At 38.6% G+C, this 26,336-nt stretch overlaps 1 protein-coding gene across 2 annotated transcripts in view; it reads right to left on the bottom strand.

Moving 5' to 3' along the window:
• MTA3 (metastasis associated 1 family member 3) overlaps positions 1-25,209 on the bottom strand; it is a 123,220-nt gene extending 98,011 nt beyond the window's left edge. For both annotated transcript variants that reach the window (XM_090281210.1, XM_090281211.1), the window contains exons 1-3: positions 25,150-25,209; positions 23,455-23,522; positions 18,641-18,734 (exon numbers count right to left, since the gene is read on the bottom strand). In XM_090281210.1, coding sequence (XP_090137336.1) covers positions 18,641-18,734; positions 23,455-23,522; positions 25,150-25,177 — 190 coding nt within the window. In that variant the 5' untranslated portion in view covers positions 25,178-25,209. The remainder of the gene's footprint in view (positions 1-18,640; positions 18,735-23,454; positions 23,523-25,149) is intronic.
• Between the last annotated feature and the right edge of the window lie 1,127 nt (positions 25,210-26,336).

Here is a 26,336-nt window from a genome sequence, read left to right as displayed (position 1 = left end):
AGAGGGATCAAAGACTTAAAAGTAAAATGTAACACCATATAAGTCCTAGAGGAAAACATAGGTAAGAAAATTTCAGATATCCCACATAGCAATATTTTCACCAATACATCGCCTAAGGCAAGGAAAATAAATGAACGAATAAACAAATGGGACTACATCAAACTAAGAAGTTTCTGCTCAGGAAAAGAAAACATCAGCGAAATGAAAAGAGAACCAACCATATGGGAAAACGTATTTACCAAATGATACCTCAGACAAGGGACTGATCTCCAAAATATATAAAGAACTTTTACGACTCAACACCAAGAAGACAGACAACCCAATTAAAAATGGGCAAAGGACCTGAACAAACACTTATCCAAAGAGGACATACAAAGGGACCATTGGCATATGAAAGAATGCTCAACATCACTAGCCATCAGAGAGATGCAAATAAAAACCACAATGAGATACCACTTCACATTGGTCAGAATGGCCATCACCAACAAATCATCAACAAATCACAAGTGCTGAAAAGGATGTGGAGAAACGGGAACCCTAGCCTAGTGCATTGCTGGTGGGAATGCAGACTGGTGCAGCCACTGTGGAAAACAGTACGGAATTTCCTCAAAAAACTAAAAATGGAACTGCCTTTTGATCCAGCAATTTCACTGCTAGGATTACACCCAAAGAATCCTGAAACACCAATTAAAACGAACCTATGCACCCCTATGTTCACAGCAGTGCTATTTACAATAGCCAAGTGCTAGAAAGAGCCTAAGTGTCCATCAGAGGATGAGTGGATCAAAAAACTATGGTACATTTACACAATGGAATACTATGTAGCAGAAAGAAAGAAGAAACTCCTACCATTTGCAACAACATGGGTGGAACCAGAGAGAATTATGCTTAGCAAAATAAGCCAGGTGGCAAAAGACAAATACCATATGATATCACCTCATACAGGAAACTAATGAACCACACAAACAAATGAGCAAAACTGAAGCAGAGGCATGTAAACAGAGCAGGCAGACAGCAACTGGAGGGGAGAGGGAAGGAGGAGAAGAGGAGGAAGAATGGGGAAGGTTCTAGTCAAGGAACTAGTATAAATGACTCATGGACATGGAAATGGTGTGGGGACTGACTGTGGGAGAAGGGGTCGGGGGGGTGGGAGGGAACAATGGGGGAAAAAGTGGTACAACTGTAATAGAAAAATATTTTTAAAGATTTTATTTACTTACTTTTAGAGAGAGGGGAAGGGAGGCGGAAAGAGAGAAAAAGCAACGTGCAAGAGATACATGGTTGCCTCTCACATGCCCCCAACTGGGGACCTGGCCTGCAACCCAGGCATGTGCCCTGACCGGGAATCAAACCTGCAACCTTTAGGTTCACAGGCCAGTGCTCAATCCAGTGAGCCTACCAGCCAGGACTACTTGAAAATTCTGAGGGGAAACTATTTTAAACCTGAAATTCTATTAAATCCAAACTTGCAGTGCAGTGTGATGGTGAAATAAAGACATTTTTAAGGCATGCAAAGTTTACCACCAATAGGTGCTTTCTGAAAAAAATATTTAGATGAGGACATATTTCAGCAAGACAAAACGCAAATGACAACTGTAATAGAACAACAATAAATTTTTTAAAAAGACAAAACACAAATGTAATTCAAAAATAAAGAGCATGTGGATACAAGTAATAGAGGGCTAACAAACAAGTAGAACTATAGGAGAAATCTTAAAGAGTAGCCATGTAATGTGAGATGAACTTATATGTAAAGGCACTTGGAATAGCGTCTGGTGCTATGTGTTATTATTATTAAATCATTACTATTATTTAGTAAAAATCTAGAACTACGTGCTGTATAGTTTCAACAAGGGAAGGTAGAGGACAAGGAAGAAAGAAAATGTGAGCTAAATTTATTTTTCCTTCTGCTAAGGAGAAAGGCAAAATGTAAAGTTAAACATGTTTGTTTAAATGTAAGGGTATTTGATTTTCGTTTTTTCCTTGACGGACTTAACCAAAGATTTTCTCCCTACAAATTACTTTAGCAAAAGTTAAACTCAATATAAGATAGGCAAAGGATATGAAACAATTCACAGAAGAAAAATATAAGAAAGCTACATTTTCATAGGAAATGTAAAAATAAAACTATGCCAACATATCATTTCTCACCTATTAAATTAGTGGAGACCAAAAGCCTGACAGTAAACTATTTTGGTTAGGGTGGAAGGGAACAGACACTCACTCATTGCTGGTAGGTGTAAACTGGTACTCTATCGGAGGCAGGCAATTTAGCAATACCTATCAAAATCACAATACACAATCTTTTGACACTGCAACAATTCTAGGAATCTATGCTACACATAGATGCTGTACTCATACCTGTGCTAAATGGTAAGTACTCAAACCATTTGGGAGCGAAAGATGAAAAAATATAATCCTCCACCAGTACAAGTGGTTACATTACTACAGTACATCACACGAAAAAAGAAAGTACTGATATGGAAGAATCTCCAAGATAAGAAAAACACGAGGCCCAGGAAAAGTGGTAGAGTGTATCTGAAGTCTTCAAAAGGTGAACTTGTACTCCTCTGGGGTACACATAAGACATTCCAAGGGGTACACAGAAACACAGGTTTTAGGAGGTCCATTTTCAGATCAACTTTCACATGTACTAGTTCCTACTGATCTGCCCTGACAAGTAGCACAGGGTCGAGGCATCAGGCTGATCCTCAGGTTCTCATCCCCACTCCACCTCTCATTCACCTCTCCACCATCCTTTATCGTAAGAGTGGAGAACAGCCCAAGAAAGTAAAATCCTCCTGGGCAGCAAACAAAGAAACCACTGGCGACAAAACTGAAGCCTCTTTAATGAAGATATCAGAAGCTCACACAGTAGCCATTTGCATCTTTTACATACTTCAGTAACAGAGAAGTGTGGTATTAGAATTGAGGCACTTTGCCCAGTGTTAGGATGTTATGAATTCAAGAATATTTGAGACTATGGAATCAGATTATCTACCTGCCAATCAAACAATACGTAGATATATGAACAACTTTCACTGAATGACTTTACTTTTCCCAAACAGTGAATGGTAGTCAAAAAAAAAATGCATAGCTTCTGAAAAAGTCACACAAAAAAATGAAAAAACAAAGAGCGTCTGTAAATAAACAAAAAGAAATTCAGAAGGCTTCAGTCCATCACAGCAAGGCTTTGAGCATTCTCCAGATGAGTGCCTTGGAGATGATAGTACTCATTTAATAAAACTGGAAAAAGGAGTCAGACTTCTGACAGAAAGTCAGTGTTTTAGCAGCCTGGTTTGTCAATAAGGAATGGCTTCACCATTCAGGTTTACTGGAGGTCATTTTCCATAAATGTTAAAATAAAATCCACAGTTCCAACAATTGGATAAAAATATATTTAAATACTTTATATATAAACTTACATATCATATATTTAAATATATTTTAAGGACATACATAAGACTTGAACATTTTATCAGACATAAATTTAAAATACAAAGGTATTATTTGAATAAACATTATTTCAACTTTTCCAAACATTTCTAAGTATATTGATTTAAATAAGGTCCTCGTGATGGTTAATTCTGTTGAATTGGTTAGGCTATAGTCCAGTTATTCAAACTCTAATCTAGGTGCTTCTGTGAAAATATTTTCTAGTTGCGATTAACAATAGCTGACTTTAAGTAAAGGAGTTTATCCTTAATACTCTGGGTGGGCCTCATCCAATCAGTTGAAAGGCCTCACCAGGGAAACCTCTTTCCCTGAAGAAGAAAATCCACCTACCAGTCTGCCAGTCAGGTTTCAGAACTGGCTAGCCAACTCCCACAATCTTTTAAGCCAATTACTTGCATTGAATTTCTTTATATATTTATATAAACCAGTTGAAAAGTATAAGTGTGTATGTATATATGATTATATATATATATAATCGTCCACTGGTTCTGTTTCTCTAGTAGAAACAGGGATTGTAGGTGCTACAATCCCTACAGGTAACAGAATAAAAAGTACAATTAGCAGTCATCTGTTAGGTCTTGCTAAAGCTTTTTTAATGAGCTTTTCAGAAAATGAGACCATGAATGACTCTAATGACTAGTTAAGAAACCTCTTCCAAGCCTGATGGTTTCAAATTCTCTGCTTTCAGCAAAACTGAAGGAGGTCTAAATTGAACTGTCAGCTGCTAAATCATTTCAAAAATCACTTTTGATGAAAAACTGCTATATGATTTTTCACATACAACTCAGAAGAACAAAAAATGAGATAATTTGTAAGCTCTGAGGAAAGGGGTTTCTGCTGCTTTGTTCACTGTTCATCACCAGAGCTTCTACAGAAGAGTGTCCAGAACACAGCAGGATCTCAAAATACATTTGATAAATCAATAAACGGGCAAAACTACACGGTTCTTATCTACTTACTTAGATGAACGAATTTTGGCAAAACCTACATCTGTAAACACAAAACACAGGAACAGAATCAATGCCAAACCCTGCCTCATTCTTCATTCTAGCAATGAGTTACATTAAAGCAAGGACTCACTAACTATTATAATTTGGATGACAGCAAGCCCAATCCATCTCATTAAGAGGAGATTTTCCAGTAAAAATGTATTTTTATGTTTAGTAATTATCAAAATTTTTAGAATATTTGTACTATAATTATAATAAGTCCAAAAGAAATTAAGACCCTGAGCCTTATAGACACAGGAAATGTAAAGTTTTTACATTTTAACTTACACATACTATTTTTGATAGAGAATTACATGATGATGATGATGATGATGATGATGATGATGATGAAACCTTTCAAACATAAAATACATCAGGCTAAAATTCTGTGGAGAAAACAAAACAGAAAGGAGCCCAAGGAGAAAAAGGGATCACATGAAATTTCAAACTGTTAGTTTGTTCTTGCATTTTTTTTAAATAGGGAAAGAGATTTTACTTACTTTTTTAAAAAGATTTTATTTACTTATGAGGGAAGGGAGAAAGAGAGGGAGAGAGACATCAGTTTGTGGGTTGCCTCTTGCAAGCCCCCAACTGGGGACCTGGCTCATGACCCAGGCATGTGCCCTGACTGGGAATTGAACTGGCGACCCTTTGATTCACAGGCCGGCATTCAAATCCACTGAGTCACACCAGCCAGGGCAAAAAACAAAATATTTTGAAAATTAAGTAAAATAAGTAGAAATGTAAAAGCAACCATTATAAGACTACAAAGAGAATGAATATCTTCCTAACAAACAGAAAACCTGATAAAACCAATACAAAGGAAGGAGAAAGACAGGCGCACACACACAGAGGAATTAAAATAAAATTAAATTACATTAAAAAGAATTAACTATCCTTACTGACATTAAAGACTCTCAGAATAGGTTTAAAAAGACCAAAAAATGCAAACAAGAGATCCAGCTGTAAGTGGTCTAAAGAGACACTGCATTCTAAAAAACAACTTAAAAGATTAAAAATTAAAGGATAAAAAAAATGTAGGCTGTGCAAATGTTAATGACTAAAAAATGGAATAGCAATAGTGCCAGAAAAATAAAAACAGGCCTGGCCAGGTAGCTCCTTTGGTTAGAGCATCAACCTTGGTAGGTTGTGGGTTAGATTCCCGACACACACACCCCTGTGTTACATAAGTAAGTGGAACAACAAATCTGGTTTGTGTGTGTGTGTCTCATCAATAAATTTTAACAAAAACTAAATTCAAGTGAAAACCATCTTGAGAAAGATATTTACTATTATTTTTAAAAAGAATCCATCTGGGCCTGGCTACTGTGGCTCACTGGATTGAGAATCAGCCTGAGCAGGTTCAATTCCCCGAGCAGGGCACATGCCTGGGTTGTGGGCCAGGTTCCCAGTTGGAGGCATGTGAGAGGCAACCAATCGAAGTATCTCTCACACATCAATGTTTCTCTCCCTCTCGTCCTCCCTCTTTCCTTCTCCTCTCTCTAAAAAATAAATAAAATCTTTAAAAAGAGAATCCATCTGGAAGAACGACCTTCATACACCTGACATGGTAACTGCAAAAACTGTTGGAAATGCTGGGGGAAACAAACTATTAATATACTTAAGAGAAGCAATCAACAGATTAGTAATCAAAAGATCAAATGAATGAAGCCCATTCATGTGAATACATATTAGGTTTAAAAAAAAAAAAAAAAAAGATGTATTTACAGAGGGAAATATGTCCTGACTGAGATTTAAGTTGGGGTGTGAGGTGAAGGAAACAGCAGCAAGGGATAAATGAAATAAAATCATGCTGATTACCTGCAGCAGCTTGGTGAGCGTTAAATGGAGGTTTCATTGTGCTCTTCTACATTTCTGTTTCTTTAAATTTTTTTATGAACTACTCAGAAGTGAATGACAAAACATTACACAGCAAACCTATGGGAGATGACCTCAGGTTCCCAAAAAAAAATATGTAACCTTAAAGCATTTACTAGAAAGCAAGAAAAAGAGAAAACACGTGAACCTCACTTTCCCCACCCCCCCTTTTCTTTTCTCCCCGTATAGGATAGGATCACCTTGCCAAATTCCATAGTAAAGCCCTATCAGGATTTTGATTGGAATATTATTAAAATTAAAGATGAATCTGGGGAAAATGCAAACATTTATAATAGTGAATATTTTTAAAAACCAGCTTTTTATTTTATAACTTGTACATTTCTCCTATTTCATTAATTTAATTCCTTCTTTTGGATTTAGTTTATTTTCCTCTTCTATCTCGAATGTCTGGCTTTAATAATTAATTTTAGTCATTTTTTTTCCCCAAGGGTTGCTTTGAAGGATTTATATTTTCTTATGAGTATCACTCTTGCCTCATCCTACAGGTTTTAAATAATTATGGTCTGGAATCACCACAATAGCAGATTTTATTTATCCTTTAGCACAAAAGCTACTTATAAGCATGTTTTTTAGATTTCCAAATTTTACAGTAATATGGCTGGTTTTCTTTTAATTAATTTACTTTATAGCTTTGTAGAGAGAATGTTACTTGTGCAGCTCTTGATCTTGGTATTTGTTAAAGTTTTCTTTCCACCTCATTTATAGACAAATGTTATGAATTGACAGTCTGCCTTTTAACAGAATTTACTCCATTCAGCCCTGGTTGGTGTGGCTCAGCGGGTTGAACGTCAGCCTGCGAACCGAAGTGTTACCGGTTCCATTCCGGGCCTAGGCATATGCCTGGGTCTCAGGCCAGGTCCCCAGTTAGGGGCATGTGAGGCAACTGACTGATGTTTCTCGCACACATTGATGTTTCTCGCACACATTGATGTTTCTCTCCCTCTTTCTCCCTCCCTTTCCCCTCTCTAAAAAAAACTAAATCTTGTAAAATAAAAGAATTTACTCATTCACATTTTTGTTGTTAACATGTTTGCACTCATTCAGGTCATCTTATATTTATCTTAGTTTTCTTTTTCTCCCTTCTATTGAGTTGGGGTCTATCTGGGACCATTTTAAATTCATCTGCTAATCTAGTAATGTAGATGAAGTAAAAACAAATGACTTATCTACCTCCTTCCACTGGTTATCCTTAAATTATAATATAACCAATATAAACTTTGTCAATATAATAAATTGACCATAACCATCCAAAAAATATCAGATTTTTAGAAGGCTTTTTATTTCCGTTTCTCATTTCTAATGTTCTGATTAACTGGAATTTTATTCCTAAATTATAGACTTATGTCATACCTTTAGTGTATTGAAAAATAGCTTTATTTGGTTGTTCATACTGTTACTGAATTCTCAAAATAATTTGCTCTTCTGGATCTAAGAAATCTTGATCTTCATTTCTTTACTGATAACTCTCCCTAAAAAGATTACAGGATCCAAACCCTGGCTGGTGTGGCTCATTGGACTGAGCACCAGCCAGTGGAACGAAAGGTTGCCAGTTCAATTCCTAGTCAGGGCACATGACTGGGTTGCAAGACAGATCCCCAGTTGGGGGACCTGTGAGAGGCAACTGATCGATCTATCTCTCAGCACACTGATGATTCTCTCCCTTTCTTTCTCCCTCCTCCCCTCTAAAAATAAATCAAAAAAATAAAAAGATTACAGGATTCTCACTTTCCCTTTGGTGTTCTGAAATGACGTATTTGCTCCTTTTATTCATCCAATCTAAAGATTCTTGTCCTCTATCTCTGGGGAAATGTTCTTCTTTTTAATAATTTCTCTCATTTATTTTTATTACTTAAATGGATCAGTATTTATTATTCAGCCCTAGTATTATTTTATTTCAAAAACCATTTTTAATTTCCCCACATACTATTCAAATTATTCTTTATAACTGTTTTGTAGGATCAACGTGCATATATACATGCCACATGCATGCACATATATGTGTATGTGTATACAGACACAAATGCATGCATGCATGCATGCATACGAGGTCTGTCCAGAAAGTCTAACCATTGTTAATATAACAAGAACAGTTTGCATTACACTGATGTGCCTGGCAGCCAAGGAAAGTGGACTGGAATGTACATGCAAGAACAATGACTTCACAGCTGACGCATTCAAAATGACTGAGTGAGCAGAGAAATGAATCTGCATCCGATTTCCCATTAAGCTTGAACATTCCTCCATGAAAACTATTCGGATGATTCAGAAGGCCACAGCTATGGGCACCTGGTGATTGGCAGCTTCATCACGACAACGCGCCTGCTCAGGCATCATGTCTCGTGCATAGTTTTTTAACAAAACATCAAATCACCAAGGTGACTCGGCCTCCCTACAGCCCGGATTTGGTGCCCTATGACTTCTGGCTTTTCCCAAAACTAAAATCACTTTTGAAAGGGAAGGGATTTCAGACAGTCAATGAAATTCAGGAAAATACGACTGGGCAGCTGATGGCAACTGGGTGAACTGTGTGAGGTCCCAAGGTGTCCACTTGGAAGGGGACTGAGGTGTCATGGAGGGGGAGGGGCAGATGAGGGGCACCACAAGAGTGGTATGACATTTCACAGATGGAAGACAGTGGTGTGAGACATCCTATAGATATACAAGAACATAGCAGAGGACAGTCTAGTACCAAAGAACTGATTCAAATAACTTTCAAATGTCCACCTGGACATTTATGTAGGTAAAAATATGATTTTGCTACCTGAGACTAGAGCTAATTCTATTCTGTGTATGAGAACACAAAGTATTTTGGGTATGGTTTTTTAAAAACTGATGAATTTTCCAGGAATGCAGTCATAAAAATAAATACCATTTGGAAAAATTTCAAATATTAGCTTTTTTTAAAAAAATAATTTATTTATTTGTTTATTTATTTTATTTTTAGAGAAAGGGGAAAGGAGAAAAGAGAGGGAGAGAAACATCACTGTGTGGTTGCCTCTCACTCGCGCCCCCAACTGGGGACCTGATGTGCAACTGACTGGGAATCGAACCAGCGACACTTGGCTCGCCGGCCAACACTCAATCCACTGAGCCACAGCAGCCAGGGCCAAATATTAGCGTTCTTAAACACAACATATCTGTCCAATTTATAACTGCTGCATTGCTTGCAATTCAATGCAAACATGCCAGCATTTCATAATTTCATTATGTCTTCCACTATAATCATGCCCCAGAACTTAAATATTGAAATACAGTACATGTGATCCTATCACATTATATATCTATTATTATAAAACATTCTATCATTTTATTATAAATATTTCTCATTTATATTTCAGTTAAATATTAAGTTTAATTTTGTTTTTTACATTTTATGTACAAAGTATGCTATAGATGAATTTCATTTCAGAATTATAAAGAGGACAATTTTCCTGACTTATGCTCACTCTGGCCAAAAATCATTGAGAAGGAAAACATTCATTGTAAGGCATACTGTGAGATCTCTTCTTACAGTCAATTTGTCAAAAGAAAATGAGGTTTTGTTTTTTAAAAAGTTATAAGCTTAGATATTAATTCTAAATTGTCATTAAAAATATACAAAAAAGAAAATCTATTATGATCCTCTTTCACTTATCTATTGTCCAGCGACAAATCACCCCAAAATTTAGTGACACAAAACAACTATTTTGCTCACAGGTTCAGCGCCCAATACAAAAGCCTCCTGTGCCTCAACAGGAACTCAAATGGCGGAGGCTGGATCAGCTGGTGGCTCCTTCAGCCATGTCTAGCACCTGAGCTCAGCTAGGACTGTCAACCATAGAACCTACACCTGACCCTTCCATGTGGCTTAGTCTTCTCCAAGTATGGTGGCTGAATTCCAAGCAGGAATATCCTGAGAGCAAACATTCCAAGAGGACCAGAAGGAATCTGCATGGCCTTTTACGACCTAGCCCTGGGACTCACATAGCATTACTTCTACCATACTACATTGGTCCCAACCCACCCACATTCGAGGGGAGAAGACATGCACCTCACCTATGAATGAAAGGAATGTGAAAGAATCTGAGGAACATGTTTGAAAAGCACTGCGGGTTCTTTTCAGCCAACCAAGATGCTAAAACAAAACAAACTGGTAGCCTGGCTGTCCAGATTTGTTCCCTCGGTAAATTTAAAGCTACACACATTTGTGGAGCAACTATAATGAACAAGACACATGCACCCTGGAAAGATGATCGAGACCATGTCCCCAACATTAAAAAACTTAACACTGAGCACTCAGAACGCACAAATAGTGTGCCAAGGCCAGGAGAGCAGATGTATTCAAAACATCCAATTTCAGTACTTTGAAGTAACAACTGTGATTACTGGTTCTAAATCTCTTTGAAAGAGGTGCCAATTCTTTTATAAAATCCCATTTTAGCCCCAAAACTATGAAACATATTAAACATTCTACGTATTTTTAATAATTCATGAATCTTAAAAAATAAAGTTCCCAATACACCATTTGACACCAAAACATTTTACAAGAACATAGTGACTTATCCCTGGCGGTTGTGGTTTAATGGAGTGCCAGCCTGTGCATCAAAGGGTTGCCAGTTCAATTCCCAGTCAGGGCACATGCCTGGGTTGCAGGCCAGGTCTCCAGTTGGGGGTGCTCAAGAGGCAACCACACAGATGTTTCTCTCCCTCCCTTCCCCTCTGCCTAAAAATAAATAAATAAAATCTTTTTAAAAAATAAAAGAACATAGTGACTTAGACTGAGATGTGAATTGGTGATGATCTTTGGATCATCCTTAGATCATTATTTTGAGAACTTAACCAAAAAGAAGAAAAAAAACACATCAAGCACTTAACCTACCTTTCCTCTAAGACCTGAACCTCAAGAGTAACCTGATGGCTGGGAGAGAACATTCTATTCTTAGAAATATTCCACCCAACAAATCAAAAGATGTTAGAACTAAAAGCATAATTTTTGCAACTGTAATGAATTAATAGATTAGGAAATCATTGATCAAATGGTTGATAACACTACAAAAAGATAGTTTTAAAATTCTTCTTTTTATTTTTTGCTATAAAAGACCATAGTAGGAAATTCTGCAAAACCTGAATAAGTTTATACATAAGAGGTTAGATCCTTGTTCTTAGAAGATATTCACTGAAGTGTTTTTACAAGTTAAGGAAAATATGTCTTCAATGTACTTTCATATGGTTCAAAAATACTAATTTGTAAATAGAATAGAGCAAATATAGTAGATGTTAACATTTGACAAATTTAGGCAATGTTTTTAAGACTTTTTTCTATAAATCTAAAATTATTTCAAAATAAGCCCTGGTTGGTGTGGCTCAGTTGGTTGGAGCATCAGCCCATAACCGAAAGGATGCACATTTAATTCCTGGTCAGGGCACATACCCAGGCTGTGGGTTCAATCCCCAGTCAAGGTGCATAAAAGAAGACAATCAATTGATGCTTCTCTCTCCAATCAGTGTTTCTCTTTCCCCCTCCCCCTAACAGCAGTAGAAAAAAAAGTGTCCTCAGGTGAAGATTAAAAATAATTACAGTATTCCCTCACTTATCACAGGTATTACATTCTAGACCCCCCCCCCCAGCGGTAGGTGAAAATCCGCAAAGTAGGAACCTTACATTTATTTTAGTATTTATATATATTTTTAGGCTTTATAAACCCTTCCCACACACTTATAAACCGTTCCCAGTCCCTTATTAACCTTTCCCACACTTTTATAAACACTACTTATGTTCAACATATTCTACACTCTTAAACCTATGTAACTTTAACATACGTATACAGTAACACAAAACCCCACGATATAGCAAAAAATCTGCAATAAATAATTAAATATTTTTTAAAACCCCGCGATACAGTGAGGCCGCGATAAGTGAACTGCGATATAGAGGGACTACTGTACTTTTATTTTTCACTCCATAAGATGCACTTTTTATTCCCCAAAAGTGGGGGGGAAATGTCTATGCATCTTATGGAGCAAATATTGCATCACAGACCTTGATGTGTATTACCTGACCTGTCAGCGGTGGTGACAGCTGTTAGAAGAGGAAGCGGTGGGCCCACACGAAACCCCTGGGGGTGCTTAAATGTCCCACTTTCCTGCTGAATCTCACGGTGTCTGGTCGGTATGAAGATAGCGAAGAAAGTGGTATCAGTGATGGTGAGCAACTGAGCTTCATAAATGCTGACACTAGCGATGATAAGCTCTCAGAGTTCCCAGAAAACTAGAAGAGTACTTGAACCTTAAAGTCTCTCCTCATTTGTTAATGACAGTGATGATGGTTCTTAATACTGCTGTTGACTGCTGTTCACTTTACACAGTTGAAATATTAGTTATATTTTATTAAATATTTTAGTACACCGTTTGGTTGAGAATATATTTTTTCTTATTTTCCTCCTCTAAACCTGGGTGCAACTTATGGTCAAATGTGTCTTACCATGAGAAAATATGGTAATTAATTAATTAATTCCAAAGTAAATTTTTTTAAAAAAAAGGAATAGGCAACAATACATTGTGGGCCTCATGAGGAGTACATGAAGTATACAATACTACCTATGAAATAATCCTGTCCCCCTAACCACCCCCCCCCAAAAAAACCCTGGATTTAGAGCTCTAGAATCTGGATCTAATCATCTGCAGAGAAACATGGTAAAGGATGCAACAGAAATGCAATAAACAAACTCCAGGCCAAAAGAAACTACAGGATGAACCACCTGATATTTTTAACAAAATATTAAGAGACAGACTATGAATGAATGTGTATCTACAGATTAAAAGACTTAATAATGTCCACACAAAAACTTATATATTAATGCTCCCATTATTTGTAACAACCAGAAAGCAAAAAAATCCAAATACCCGTCAATTGATTAATAAAATATGGTATTTCCACCCAAAGGGACATCATTCAGCTATAAAAAGGAATGAAGGAATTCATGCTGTAACATGAAAGAACATCGAAAACTTTATGCTAAGAAAAAAAGCCAGACACAGAAGAACATATATTGTATGATTCTATTTATATAAAATGTCCAGAACAGGCAAATCTATAGACAGAAAGTAGATCAGTGTTTGCCAGAGGCTGAGAGAAAGGAGGAATAAAGAGTAACTAGTTTCTTTTTGGGGTGATGAATATACTCTAAAATTAGATAGTAGAGATGGTTATACAGCTTTGCGTGTATACTAAAAACCACTAAATTATGTGCTTTAAAAGAGTGAATTTTATGTTATGTGAATTACAACTCAATTTTTAAAGATCAATGGACAAGGGAAAAGAGATTTAAGAGTCCCATTAACTAATAATAATCTATTAACTTCATTTAGATCCCATTTTAAACAAACTATAAAATAGAAAAAGTCATGAAAGAAGAAATGTTAAAACTAACTAGATGTTAATGACACTAATATTTACAGAATCCTAAATGATTAATGGATGTTAAAACAAATAGGTTAAAGTCTGACCAAGAACAAGGTATTTAGCTCTGGCCCACGTGGCTCAGTTGGTTAGAGCATCATCTCATGAACTGAAAGGTCATAGGTTCGATTCTGGTCAGGGCACATGACTAGGCTGACGGTTCGTCCGGATCAGGGTGCCTCTGAGAGGCAACCTATCAATGTTTCTCTCTCACATTAATCTTTCCCTCCCTCCCTCTCTCCATTCCCCTCTCTCTAAAACAATAAGCATGTCCTCAAGTGAAGAGTTTTTAAAAAGAACAAGGTATTTATGTAGTTGCCAAATATCTCCCTTCAAATAACTTACAGAATACAAAGGTACATGGCACCCCTACAATACATAACCTAAATCTATCAGGAGGAAACATTAGACAAACACAATTTGAGCCATATTCTACAGAATAACTGCCCTGTTTTCTTCAAAAAATGTTAAGGTCCAGCCCTGGCTAGTATGGATCAGTGTGGATTGAGCACAGCCTGCACACTAAAAGGTTGCAGGTTCAATTCCCTAACAGGGTACATGTCTGGGTTTCGGGCCAGATCCCCAGGTGGGGACAAGGCAGAGGCAACCAAATGCACACAGAAGCTTCTCTCTTTCTCCCTCCTTTCCCCTCTAAAAATAAATAAAATCTTAAAAAAAATTTTTTTTTTAATGTTAAGGTCACGAAATACAAAGACCAAGGAACTGGTTTCATATAAAGGGGACCTGACAATAAAATACAATGTGTGAGCCTGGATATTATTCTAGACTAACAAAAAATATATATTGCTATAAAGGACACCATTAAGACATGGAATTTGAATAAGAACTGTGAATGAGATAATAGTCTTGTGTAAATATTAGATTTCATGGCTTATTTACAATACTGTGGTTATGTAAAAGAATATCCTTCCTTAACTGGTATGGCTCAGTGGATCAGGCATCAGCCCCCAAACCGAAAGGTCACCAGCTCAATTCCAGGTCGGGGCACATGCCTAGGTGGTGGGCCAGGTCCCCAGTTGGGAGCATGCGAGGAGCAACTGAATGATGTTTCTCTCACACCCTGATGTTTTTCTTTCCCTCTTTCTCCCTTCCTTCCCCTCTCTAAAAATAAATAAATAGCCCTGGCTGGTGTGGCTCAGTGGACTGAGAGTGGGCATGGGAACCAGAGGTTCACCGGTTCAATTCCCCATCAGGACACATGCCTGGATTGCAGGCCAGGTCCCCAGTTGGGGGCAGATGAGAAGCAATCACACATTGATGTCTCTCCCTCTCTTTCTTCTTCCCTTCCCCTCTCTCTAAAAACAAATAAAATATTTTTTTAATTAAAAAAAAATACATACTGAGATATTTACAGAGGAAATGGTAAAATTTTTCTGATGAGCTTCAAAATAATACAGCAAGTAAGCAGGGGTCTAGATCAGCAATTTTCAACTGATGTGCCACAAGAATTTTTAAAACTGACTATTTAGTTAGGGAACTGACTCAGATTGTCAAATAAAAAAATGACAACACCCAACACAATAGCCACCCAGTGTGAATGCCCTGCTTTAACCATAAGTGTATAGGTCATATAATAGAGTTGCATCTCATTGGTCATGCTGCATAATAAGGTTGCATCTCATTGGTTAATTCTTGGTACCAGAAATCCTGATATCCAAGTAGAGGCACCTGCTTTTTAAAAATGTCACTTTGGAGCAAAAAGGGAAGGTAATTACTATTATTAGTTGTTGCTTTTTTGGTAAATCAATCAAAATTATACTTATTTTTGTCAGATTGGCAAAAAATATATTTTTGGTGAGCCACAGAATTTTAGTCATTAGTTTATGTGTGCCATGAGATAAAAAAGGTTGAAAATTACTGGTCTAGGTGAATCAATTAGTCATGTATTAATAACTGTTAAAGCAGAGTAATGGAAACACCAGGAGTATTATGCTAGTCTCCATACTTCTGTATATTTGAAATTTTCTGTAGTAAAAACTTTAATGGAGTTCATAATGAAAAGTTTCTTAAATGGTTCAACTAAAGTTCAGAAAAATTAAATGGACTTCACAAGCAGGATTTCAATTTTGAAATCTTCCTAATATTTGACACTCCATTAATCCTCCCATAAATCTCTTTATAAAGCATGAACTAGTCAAGCAATTTTATTTGTCCTCCCCACCTTAAGTTTTAGTCAATATCAACAAACAGAAAGACAGCTCTAACTACAGCATACTAAGACATATCAATAAATAATGAAAACAGGTAGATGTAAAAGAAGTGATCCACCCAGAGATGCTCTAAAATTACTGAGGAAGTAGAAAATCCAACTGACATTTTTTAAGCACCCATTACGAGCCTTTCTTTAGTTCCCCTAATCCTCATATCAACAATGGCATATTTTCCCTTAATTTTTAAAATTGTGGTAAAGTATATATTACATAAAATGAGGTGATTTTTTCAATCCCATTTTACAGATGAAGAAAACAGAGAAGTTAAGGAATTTTTCCAAAGCAAGCAACAAGCAGCCAACCAGAATCTGAACCCAGGTCTTTCTCTAAACTGCACAATAGCCAGTATATAATTTGAGCGATTCTTAAGTCTCTTAAAATTTGATATCTATGAGTCAATACTAACAGCTTAATCAATTCTGAAAAATTGATTTTCTGTAATTGCACATCTAAAACAGCCTCAAGGTACAGGTATGCTGAGACCCTCCATGAATAGTCAGGAAATCCCTTAACAATCTTTACAATTCACTACCTTTGAAGCAACAACTTAAGAAGCTACACTAGCAGCTAAATTAAATCTAAAAATATATGAATATAAATGAGACATTTTATCTTTCTTAAGTTTATGTTATAAGTGGTGAATAAAATCCAAATAATTTTACATAGACACTTGAATAACACATTAAATTTATAGATATTGGCTATAGTTAAATAACTGATTAGTATGTCATTTTAAAAACTAATTATTTTGGCTACTCTGTGGAGTAGCCCATTCTCTGTCTCACTGCTTTATTAAGCAACTTACTTTAACTAAAAAAAAAGCAATTATTTTGGTCACATACACAAGGAACAAACATGAATGCCCTGCCCTGAATCTGTCAATATAGAACTTGTAAATATTATACATCCTATATCATAATACTGTCTATACAAAAACAGAAATAAATTTAAAAACACTATGAACTATATAGCAGAATATATAATAGTAATTTAACTTATAAGGCAACTGACCTGTCCATTTAAATTGGCAACACGTGGAGAAATAATTCTCAAGCAGATTGAAGAGAACAAACCATATGCGCACACAACAGCCTCCCTTACCCATGACCACATCACTTCTGAAGCTTCAGGATCACCAAGACCCATTATAGATCACAGTATTAAACTGAAAAATGGCTTTCAAAATAAAGTACTGCCCTGGCTGGTGTGGCTCAGTGGATTGAGCGCCAGCCTGTGAACCAATGGGGGGTCACCGGTTCGATTCCCAGTTGGTTTGATTCCAGTCAGGGCACATGCCTGGGTTGTGGACCGGGTCCCCATCTGGGGACACATGAGAGGCAACCACATATCGATGTTTCTCTCCCCCTCTTTCTTCCTCCCTTACCCTCTCTCTAAAAGAATTAATAAATAAAATATTTAAAAATAAATAAAGTACTTATAATCCATATATGCCTTTCTTAAAATTTAAACCATTTTCTTATGATTGTGTTTGTTGTCTAAAAAAACAAAGATGCTGAAATACGTTAAAGCTGTTGACTGGACAAACAAAAACAAACAGAGCACAGAACCAATTATACTACAATTAAGTACTTAGATGCATTTACCAACTATATTTAAATTTTTAAAAATCTTATTAGTCCTCCCTCGATAGCTCAGTTGGTTAAAGCGTTGCCCCATGCCAAGGTTGCGGGTTAGATCCCCAGTCAGGGCACATACAAGAATCAACCAATGAATGCAGAAATGGGTAGAACAACAAATCAATGTGTCTCTCTCACTCTCTCTAAAATCAATAAATAAAAATTTTAAAATAAATTACCAATTGATGAATGCATAAATAAGTGGAACAAACGGATGTCTCATTCTCCTTTCCTCTCTCTAAAATCATATTTTAAAAAATTTCAAAAAAGAAGTGCTCAGCCCTCACTGGTATGGCTCAGTGGACTGAGTGCCAGCTGGCGAACTGAAGGGTCGCCAGTTCGACTCCCAGTGAAGGCACATGCCTGGGTTGTGGGCCGGATCCCAGTTGGGAGTAGGCAAGAGGCAACCACACATTGATGTTTCTCTTCCTCTATCTCTCCCTGCCTTCCCCTCTCTCTAAAATAAATAAAATCTTTAAAAAAAAAGAAGTGCTCAGAGCTGTTATCTACAGGAATGTGTATCTACGTTTTACTTTGCATTTCTTTCTCTAGCAACTTTTAATACATACCTAATACTATAAACACATAATTAATACTCAAAATTTTTAAGAATGTAAATATTATCTAGTTATTTACAGACAGGAAAAAAAGTCCTCCAAGAAAAACCCAGTGAAGTGCAAATTTCCTTATATTTATACACTCAAACCACCGTCAAAAATGAGACATGGCAAAACACTGCTCTGTCTGCTAAAGCACACTTGCAAAAACTTCTATTTCAACATTTTGACTAAGAAACATACGATGCAACCTAAAAAATATACTAAACCAAGCACCACCCAAAAAATTACTCCCATCTAAACTAAGAGGAAGACAAATGGGAAAGCAAAAAGCTACAGGTAACAAAAAAGTATTTTTCCTCACATCATGGAAAACAAGACTTAAGGCATTTTTTTTTTAATTAATCCAAGGGAAAAAAAGCAATTAACTTACTAGCATGCTTGTCTGCAAGCATTATAAGCGTGTTGGAAATATCGCGTCGTCTATAAAAGCACACTACTTTTGCTTCCACGTTGCCAGTTGCAGTCTAAGAAATAAGAAAAATAAAAGTCATCTGTACTGAATATTAGATTCAAATACTTTATAAAACCAAACTAAAATACAGCACAATTATAATATCACATTCCTTTACACTGTGTCAACCACAACTGCAGGGTAATCAGAAAGCTAAAAATTTCAAATAAGGATGAGTAACATCTGTTCAGGGTCCAAGTGAAACTAAAACGTCAAACATAAAATAAACTTACTGGTATCAATTAAACTAACGTGATCAGACCACTTTAATGAATAAAGCCAGACCTAGTAAATCTGATTAGCCTTGAGAAACCAAGCCACAACAAAACTTATTTAAGACAGTTAAATATATCTCCTGCAAAACCACTCCTAGAATCACCGGCTGAGTAAAATCACCCAGCCCTCTCCTGAACACCCCCTACAGTGGATGGATGATGAAGCTCTTCTAGGTGAAGGGCAGCTATCATGCAGAATGGACCAGATGACCTAGAAAAGTAGTCTCCAGCCCAAAGAAGTTTATGAATCCATAATAGTCAATAATCTTAGTAGTACTTACTTTCCCTTGCCATATGTAAGTATTAAAAACCTTGAGTTATAAACCACTGACGTTCTTATTTCTTTCTGACTACAGTCTAGAATACAATCAATATTCAGTTAGGTTGTAATTTACTGCAGCTGGGGCCCAGGCTCCCTCTCTCCTACTATTTATGAAATCTGTGAGCTTTCAAGAAGGTCAATCATTCATTACAAAGTTCTTTGTAAAAACATATAGAGTACAATAAAAAGCAACTGTGATTTCCAATTTCAAACATATTTGAAAACAAATTTTCAGAATTTCTCTGGGCTTACAGATATATTCAAACATAAAGAAATAAAAATACATATGTGCTGCAATATATTTCTCAACTTTATGAAGTTCAGCAGCAGTTTTGGAGTGAAAAATAGTCTTACAGAAATACGGCCCCTTAAAATTGAAATTATATTAAATCCTAACCAAAGTGCTTTTATATTGCATAATATTATGATCAAATACATCCTTCAGAAGTAATGATCCAGCAATCTGCTAAATGAACAAGCCAATAATTCCATGTAAATAAAATCTATCAATGACTTCAATTATGAGCTCTTTATCATTTTTGTCTTGACACAAAGGTATGTTAAAAACCCAAACTGAGAGTTTGAAGGCGTACTTTTTTTTCTGCCTCACCAGGAAGTTCCCTTCCACAGGAATACTCCACAAAGCTAATTAAATTCTGATATAAACATGCTTAGGATGAGGGGCACAGTTCAAAATAAATATTTTCTTCTAACAATGTACACCCTTGTCTATTAGGTTGTTTACAACTACAGTATTCCTCTACAACACACTCATAAACACACCTCAAGCATCACTCTAATGCTAAACTACCCAAATTGAGGTCCAAGGCCCAGTCCACAGTTACTGTGTAATGTAACGAGTACAGGATTGAGAGTAAGTGTATAATGGAATTTGAGCTAATTTTATAGCTATTGAACCTAACAATGAAAAATGGGGGCTTATACTGTTATAAGCCTATTTTAAATTCGTTTTTCTTTTTTAATTTTAGAAAAGCAGTCTGAGATAGTGAAAATTCTTTACCACAAATAGTATGAAAAGCACTGCTGTAAGACTTAGGTTAAATATTTGATATATGTAAAATCTGGACACATTCATATTCATATTCTTTGGTTATTCACCAAATTTTTGTAGCCCTTCCTATATGCCCAAGCACTAAACTAAGCACTGCAGATATGTAGTGTCTGTTCTCACAAAGCCTCCACTCAGTAAGGATGCCTGCTTACATGTCATCTCCTCTCCAAACCTTCCAAAACCCAGTTATAACCTTGTGCCTCACCTAATTAGAAACTTCCACCGATTCCCCACAACTAACACATAAATGTAAAACGTCCTTGACAATAACCCTGCACTATTTTTCCTTTACTTTCTCTTCTCCCCTCCAGACTCCACTTTTCACTCATGGAGGCAGCAAGTACAACCTGTTGGGGAGAAGACAGAAAAAGCTTCATGGAGGAGGGAATGGGGTGGAGGTACCTTAGACTGCCAGGAAAGAGGGAAAGGAGTCCCAACAAGTGAAGCTGGAGGACTAAGCTGTCTAAGAGAAAAGAGAAAAAAAAAAAAAAAAGCCCTGAGCAGCCCTGGCTGCTGTGAATCAGTGGATTGAGCATCGGCCTGCGAACCAAGTGTCGCTGGTTCGATTCCCAGTCAGGGCACATTACTAGGTTGCACATCAGGTCCCCAGTTGGGGACATGTGAGAGGCAACCACACAGCAGTGATGTTTCTCTCCCTTTCTCCTTTCCCCTCTCTCTAAAAATAAACAAACAAACAAATAATTTAAAAAAAAAAAAAAGCCCTGAGCAAAAAAACCACAGGTGGGAAAAGTAGGGACATGTCTAAAGAATAACCCACAATGGCCCTGGACAGTGTGGTCCAGTTGGTTGGAGTATCATCCTGTAACCTAAAGGTTGCAGGTTCACATTCCCAGTCAGGACACATACGTAGGTTGCAAGTTTGAACCCCAGCCAGGGTGTGTACAGGGGACAACCAATTGATGTTTCTCTCTCACATCAATGTTTATCTCTTTCTCTCCCCCTTCCTCTCTCTAAAATCAATAAAAAAAATTTTTAAGGTATCTTTTTCACATCCCTTCAGAAATAGAGGCCCTATGTAAATATTTAGTACTTAACTAGCCAATTTCAGTTCTTGTTTACGAACACTGCATCCGAACTGCCATTCTTGAAATAACGGAGAACCTACTCCTCACAGTTCAGTCATCCCCAGCCACCAAAGGACAGTTATTGTATTAGCGACTCTTTGATGAAAGCTGAGGGGCAGGGAGAAGGTGAGGACCGGTGTGTGAGGAGGGGTACTTCTGAAGTGAATGGTAATATAGAGGAGTGTGAGATGATCCAGGTTCAAGCTCATGTCTACAATTCATAATGTGTCTACCTTAAAGGTTTAAAGTTATTGTGAGGCTCAACAGAGTTAACAAATGTGAATCCCCACATTATATACTTCCTAATATTTATAAATTTAGCACAGTTGCAATTTCCTTCATGTGGGATTATTTGCTGATATTTGTCTCCACTTTTTAAAATTTTTCTTCACCCCTGAATTCCTAAAAGTGCATGTCTCAAAGTAAGTGACAAGTAGCAGGTTCTCAGAAATATATGTAATACAAATGAATCAAAATACTTTGTAAACAGAAAAAAATATGTACAAGTATTAACAGCACACATTTGAGAAATCCATTAATTCAACAAATATTTACTGAACCTCATAACTATGGGCCAGCCACTATTCTAACACACTTGGGATGCATTAGTCAATACACAAAATTATTCCACACACCACGCCTACATTCTAGTTTGGGAAAACAGACAATGAAAATAGACACAATAATTAAGTATATTCGAAGCTGATAAAAGATATAGAGAAAAGAGCAAGGTACAGGAGAATGGAAACAACTAAATGGTTCTGAAGTGGGTATATGTAAGAAACAGCACTGTCTACAGTGCTTGGAGATAAATGAGTGAAGTGCAGAATGGAGAGTGGAGGTCCAAGGGAGACAGTTCTATCCAATCCTGAGGCCACTGTCTTCATTTGGTGGTAGTCACAAATACCACAGAAATCTTATTTTATTTTTATCCTCGCCCTAGGATATTTTTTCATTGTTTTAGAGAGGAAAGGGGAGAGAGAGAGAAACAGCAGTGCAACAGAGAAGCATCAACGGGTTGCCTCCCATTCGAGCCAGGACCAAGGATCGAACGCCTAATCTAGGTATGTGCCCTGACCGGGAATCAAACCTGCAGCCTTTCAGTTACAGGATGATGCTGCAACCACCTGAACTACACCAGCTAGGGCTGCAGAAGATTTAAAAATGAAAGGCCCCTGCGGTAATTACAGAAGCAAACCAAAATCTCAAGGTTTGTAAGCTTGGAATGTCCATGTTCAGACCTGGTTTCCTGGGACTCAAAACTGGACCAGTCTCCAGATGGTATTTTGGGGGAAAGGTGTCAAGTAGACCGCCTCAAACATTTTAACACTATGAATTTTCATAAGCCCCACAAATAACCCTCAAAGGGTTTGGAGGAAACCAGAGCAGCATTAGAAATCTATGGTTCACGTAGGTTATGACTGTTTTGTGTGCCTCCATTGTAAAAGTTCATCTACTACAAACAGTCCTAATGCTGCTGATGTCCTGACACCTGTGATCAGAGACACACCTTAATGTAAAAGTTTTATTTACCTACGCCTAAGGTATAAAGCCACCTTATATTACACCAAAACTAGTTAGCCTAGTCCAGAATTTTACAAATTCCCTTCCACATTCTATTTCCTAGCTTCCTCCTTCTAAAGCTGGAAGAGGAAAAAATTAATTCACTAAAAAGGGAGAAATACAAATCACAACTCTAAATATAAAAAGGGACTGAGTTACGGTAATCACCTGCTCTGAGAAGCTCTATGCAATTTGAAGAAATCTGCAGGTGTTAACTATCTAATAACATTTAATATCAGAGGTAATTATAAAAAGGAAATGAATATTCAGAATACAGCATAATTCTCTAATCCGAAATCTATTTTCAGAGAGTCTAGTACTTAAAGTAAAATCACCTCTTATGCCCTTTACCCAATTATCTTCAATGGAAAACAATTATTTTTTAATATTAGAATCAAGAACACTCAAGTGTATACCTTGTTGAGCTCTTCTATCCTCCTGATGAGGTATGGGTTGCTGGAGGAATTCTCAAAGTAGACATAATCTGTAATTAACAAAGGTAAAGAGCTTAATCTTTTCAACAGAAAGTTCCCATTTGTCAATCTATGGCTTTCTATATGAGGCAATTCCCATTCCAAATGAAGCATGTCACTCATTCCCTGGTAAAAACAAACTTAGTAATGCAACCTTATTATCACCTGTGTACTGTTCACAGACCCTCATTTTCCTGGCATTTTCATTTCAACCAATGTTTTATCAAGCTCTCCTGGACTCTGGTCTCCCACAGGTCATTTCTTTAATAACAAAGACAGCTCTTGTCATCCTTGAGTAGTCAGAGCTGACTAAACATGTGCCTTTCCCACTATAACTGCTTCCACATCTTTTCCCTCCAATCCAATTCACCCTGGAGTACGCTTCTCACATAAAACTACTGGCCTAAGACAGATTCAGAGCATCTTGAAAGGCTTGGCAGCTCAAAGCACATTTCAATCAACTTAAAACACACACACACAATCAGGTGAGCGGATCAGGTAAGGGGAAGCACATAGACAAACTTTTCCGCAGCCCTATTTAGGAAGATGAGTGTGAAGGGATAGAGGGGTCACTTTCTAAGAGACACAAGTCTCAGCTGGTATCGCAGTTCTTTTTTTAATATCTTTTAGCAAATGTAATCGAGATCCATTTAGGGTCTTACTTTAAAAATCGCTGCAGGCTTTCAACAAATAGGAAAAAAATTTTCAACTGCGGCTTTTCTCTCCTCCTAATAGGCTCACTGGAAACTTCCCACTGTGTGTGTTTATTTGAGAGGATGGGCTGCATTGTTATTGTCTGTCTTAGTAGCTCTTTCCTGTCTCTCTTCTGCAAAGTGGCCTCATTTAGACAGGCCATTCCCAGCACCATCCATCAGGAGCTCAGCTAATGAGCAGAGAAGCAAAAGCATGTCTCACACACAAACACGCCACTTATCTGAATTATTATTTTACCAGGAAAGAGGGAGGAGGGCGTCGTGAGTAGGGAGAAAGTTTGTTTGACCTTATTTCTCTCTTCTGCAGAAGGCTGGGAAGGAGGCAGACGGGAGAGCAAACGTCCAGGCAGAGCTCAACTCCCCACCTCTGGCTGCGGCGCCCTGGCCCCACTGAGCCCCACTCTTGGGGGGCAGGACAACAAACGAAAGGGGGTGTGAGGAAGGAGAGGTGCTGGGCCCTGTCCCCGCAAACAGGCCTGCCCCAGATGGACCCCCATCACCCACACCCCCACCTCACACTCCCACTCCCACTGAAGATCAGTAGAGAATGGGGGGTGTCCCCCACTCTCTCCAACCCCCACTGTCTAGAGGCCACACGAGGAAAGACAACCCTATTTGGGGGCTCGACGGTCCCTACCCCATGGGAGTTTCATCGAGGGGCGTCTGGTTATTCACACCCCCAAGTACAGGCCTGACCCTGAAACACTGGGGGTAGGGGGTCCGGGTCCCCTGCGGACCATGGTGGGGGAGGGGAAGGTGGCGGAGTAGGTAGCCCCGGCCCCCTCTATGGGCCCCGTCGTCCCCCGCGACCCCCGCGTCCTCAGTCCGGGCGCCCGTGGCTCCCAGCGGTTAGGGTGAACTCGCCCCGACCTCCCACTCCCGGAGCCCGCTCCCAAGCGGGCCGGGCCGGGCCGAGCTTTCCTACCTCCGACCCGGTACATGTTGGCCGCCATGTCCGCCCGCCCGCCCGCGGAGCCCGAGCCGAGCCCCGCCCGCCGCCGCCGCCGCCTCAGCCGCCTCAGCCGCCTCAGCCGCCGCCGCTGCCGCTGCCTCCGCTGCCGCCTCGCAGCGGGGGAGGGGGAAGGGAAGGAGTGAACGAGGGGAGGGGGAAGTGCAGGGAGGGGGAAGTGAATGGGAGGGGACGCCGCAGGGTGGGGGCAGGTGCGGGCTCCCAGCTCCGGGCTAACGCGGCCCAGTGGGCCGGGCCAGCAGGAAACTGGGCAGGGGGTCGGTTTGGGGGACCTCGCTGGAAAGAGAGGCTCCTAGGGCAAGGGTCCTGACCCGGCGGAGGCCTGCACTCGCAAATGTGAACCAGGGGCCATTAGAGCACTGGGGTCGGGGCAAGGGGTCAGTCTCTGGAGCCCCTACGGCCCTACCCGGGGGGTACCAAGTCACCTGCCCACCCCGAGCCAGGTCTGTCTCTCTGGGAGCCCTAGTAAATGTGACCTCGAGCACATAGGTTCCTGTCTTAAGGCAAACACTTGGATGCAAATAAGTGCACAGGGCAGGGCGCCTCCCTTGTGGCGAAGTTCAAAGGCCATTTGGGAGCCTATAGGCTCTGGGTCCAAAAAGCCCCACCACGTGCTTCCAGCTTCCCAGGCAGAGACCCAGCTGAGAACCAGGCCAGAAAAACTGGCTCCCTTCCAAGTCTGCCTTAACTTCACTGGCAGGTCTATCAGCGTTCACCCCAAAACTGGGTTGGAAAGAACCCACCCCCGACAGCGGGAGAACTTGCCTCCAGACAGTCGCTATATACAGCGCTGCCCTGCTGGGAGAAGAGGGTGGGGAAGGGTGTTCGTTGTTTTTAGGAGTACTGGGCTCTACAGTTCATCATCACCACCTCCAAAGGAGGCTATACTGTCAATTACCGTGCTGTTTATTGTTGGACTGTTAACTTGGTTCTGTGCCTAAAGCTTTTACATAGTTATTATTTTCCCACGCTAATTCTCTAGACAATCCCTGTTTGCTCAGCCCTCATACCCTCACAAAAATAAAAAACCAAATAAGTTTAATCTTAGCTGGCTACTCCTTATATGAACACAAACAACTTTCTTTAAAGAAGCCAATCCATTCCAAACTATTCCCAGACATTGTTGTATAATAAAGATGAAG

The sequence above is a fragment of the Furipterus horrens genome, unplaced genomic scaffold (assembly GCF_987537825.1).
Source record: "Furipterus horrens unplaced genomic scaffold, mFurHor1.1.pri manual_scaffold_6, whole genome shotgun sequence".
Lineage (NCBI taxonomy): Eukaryota > Metazoa > Chordata > Mammalia > Chiroptera > Furipteridae > Furipterus > Furipterus horrens.
The sequence above is the reverse complement of the archived record's forward strand: the minus strand, read 5'-3'. Positions and strand labels throughout refer to the sequence as shown.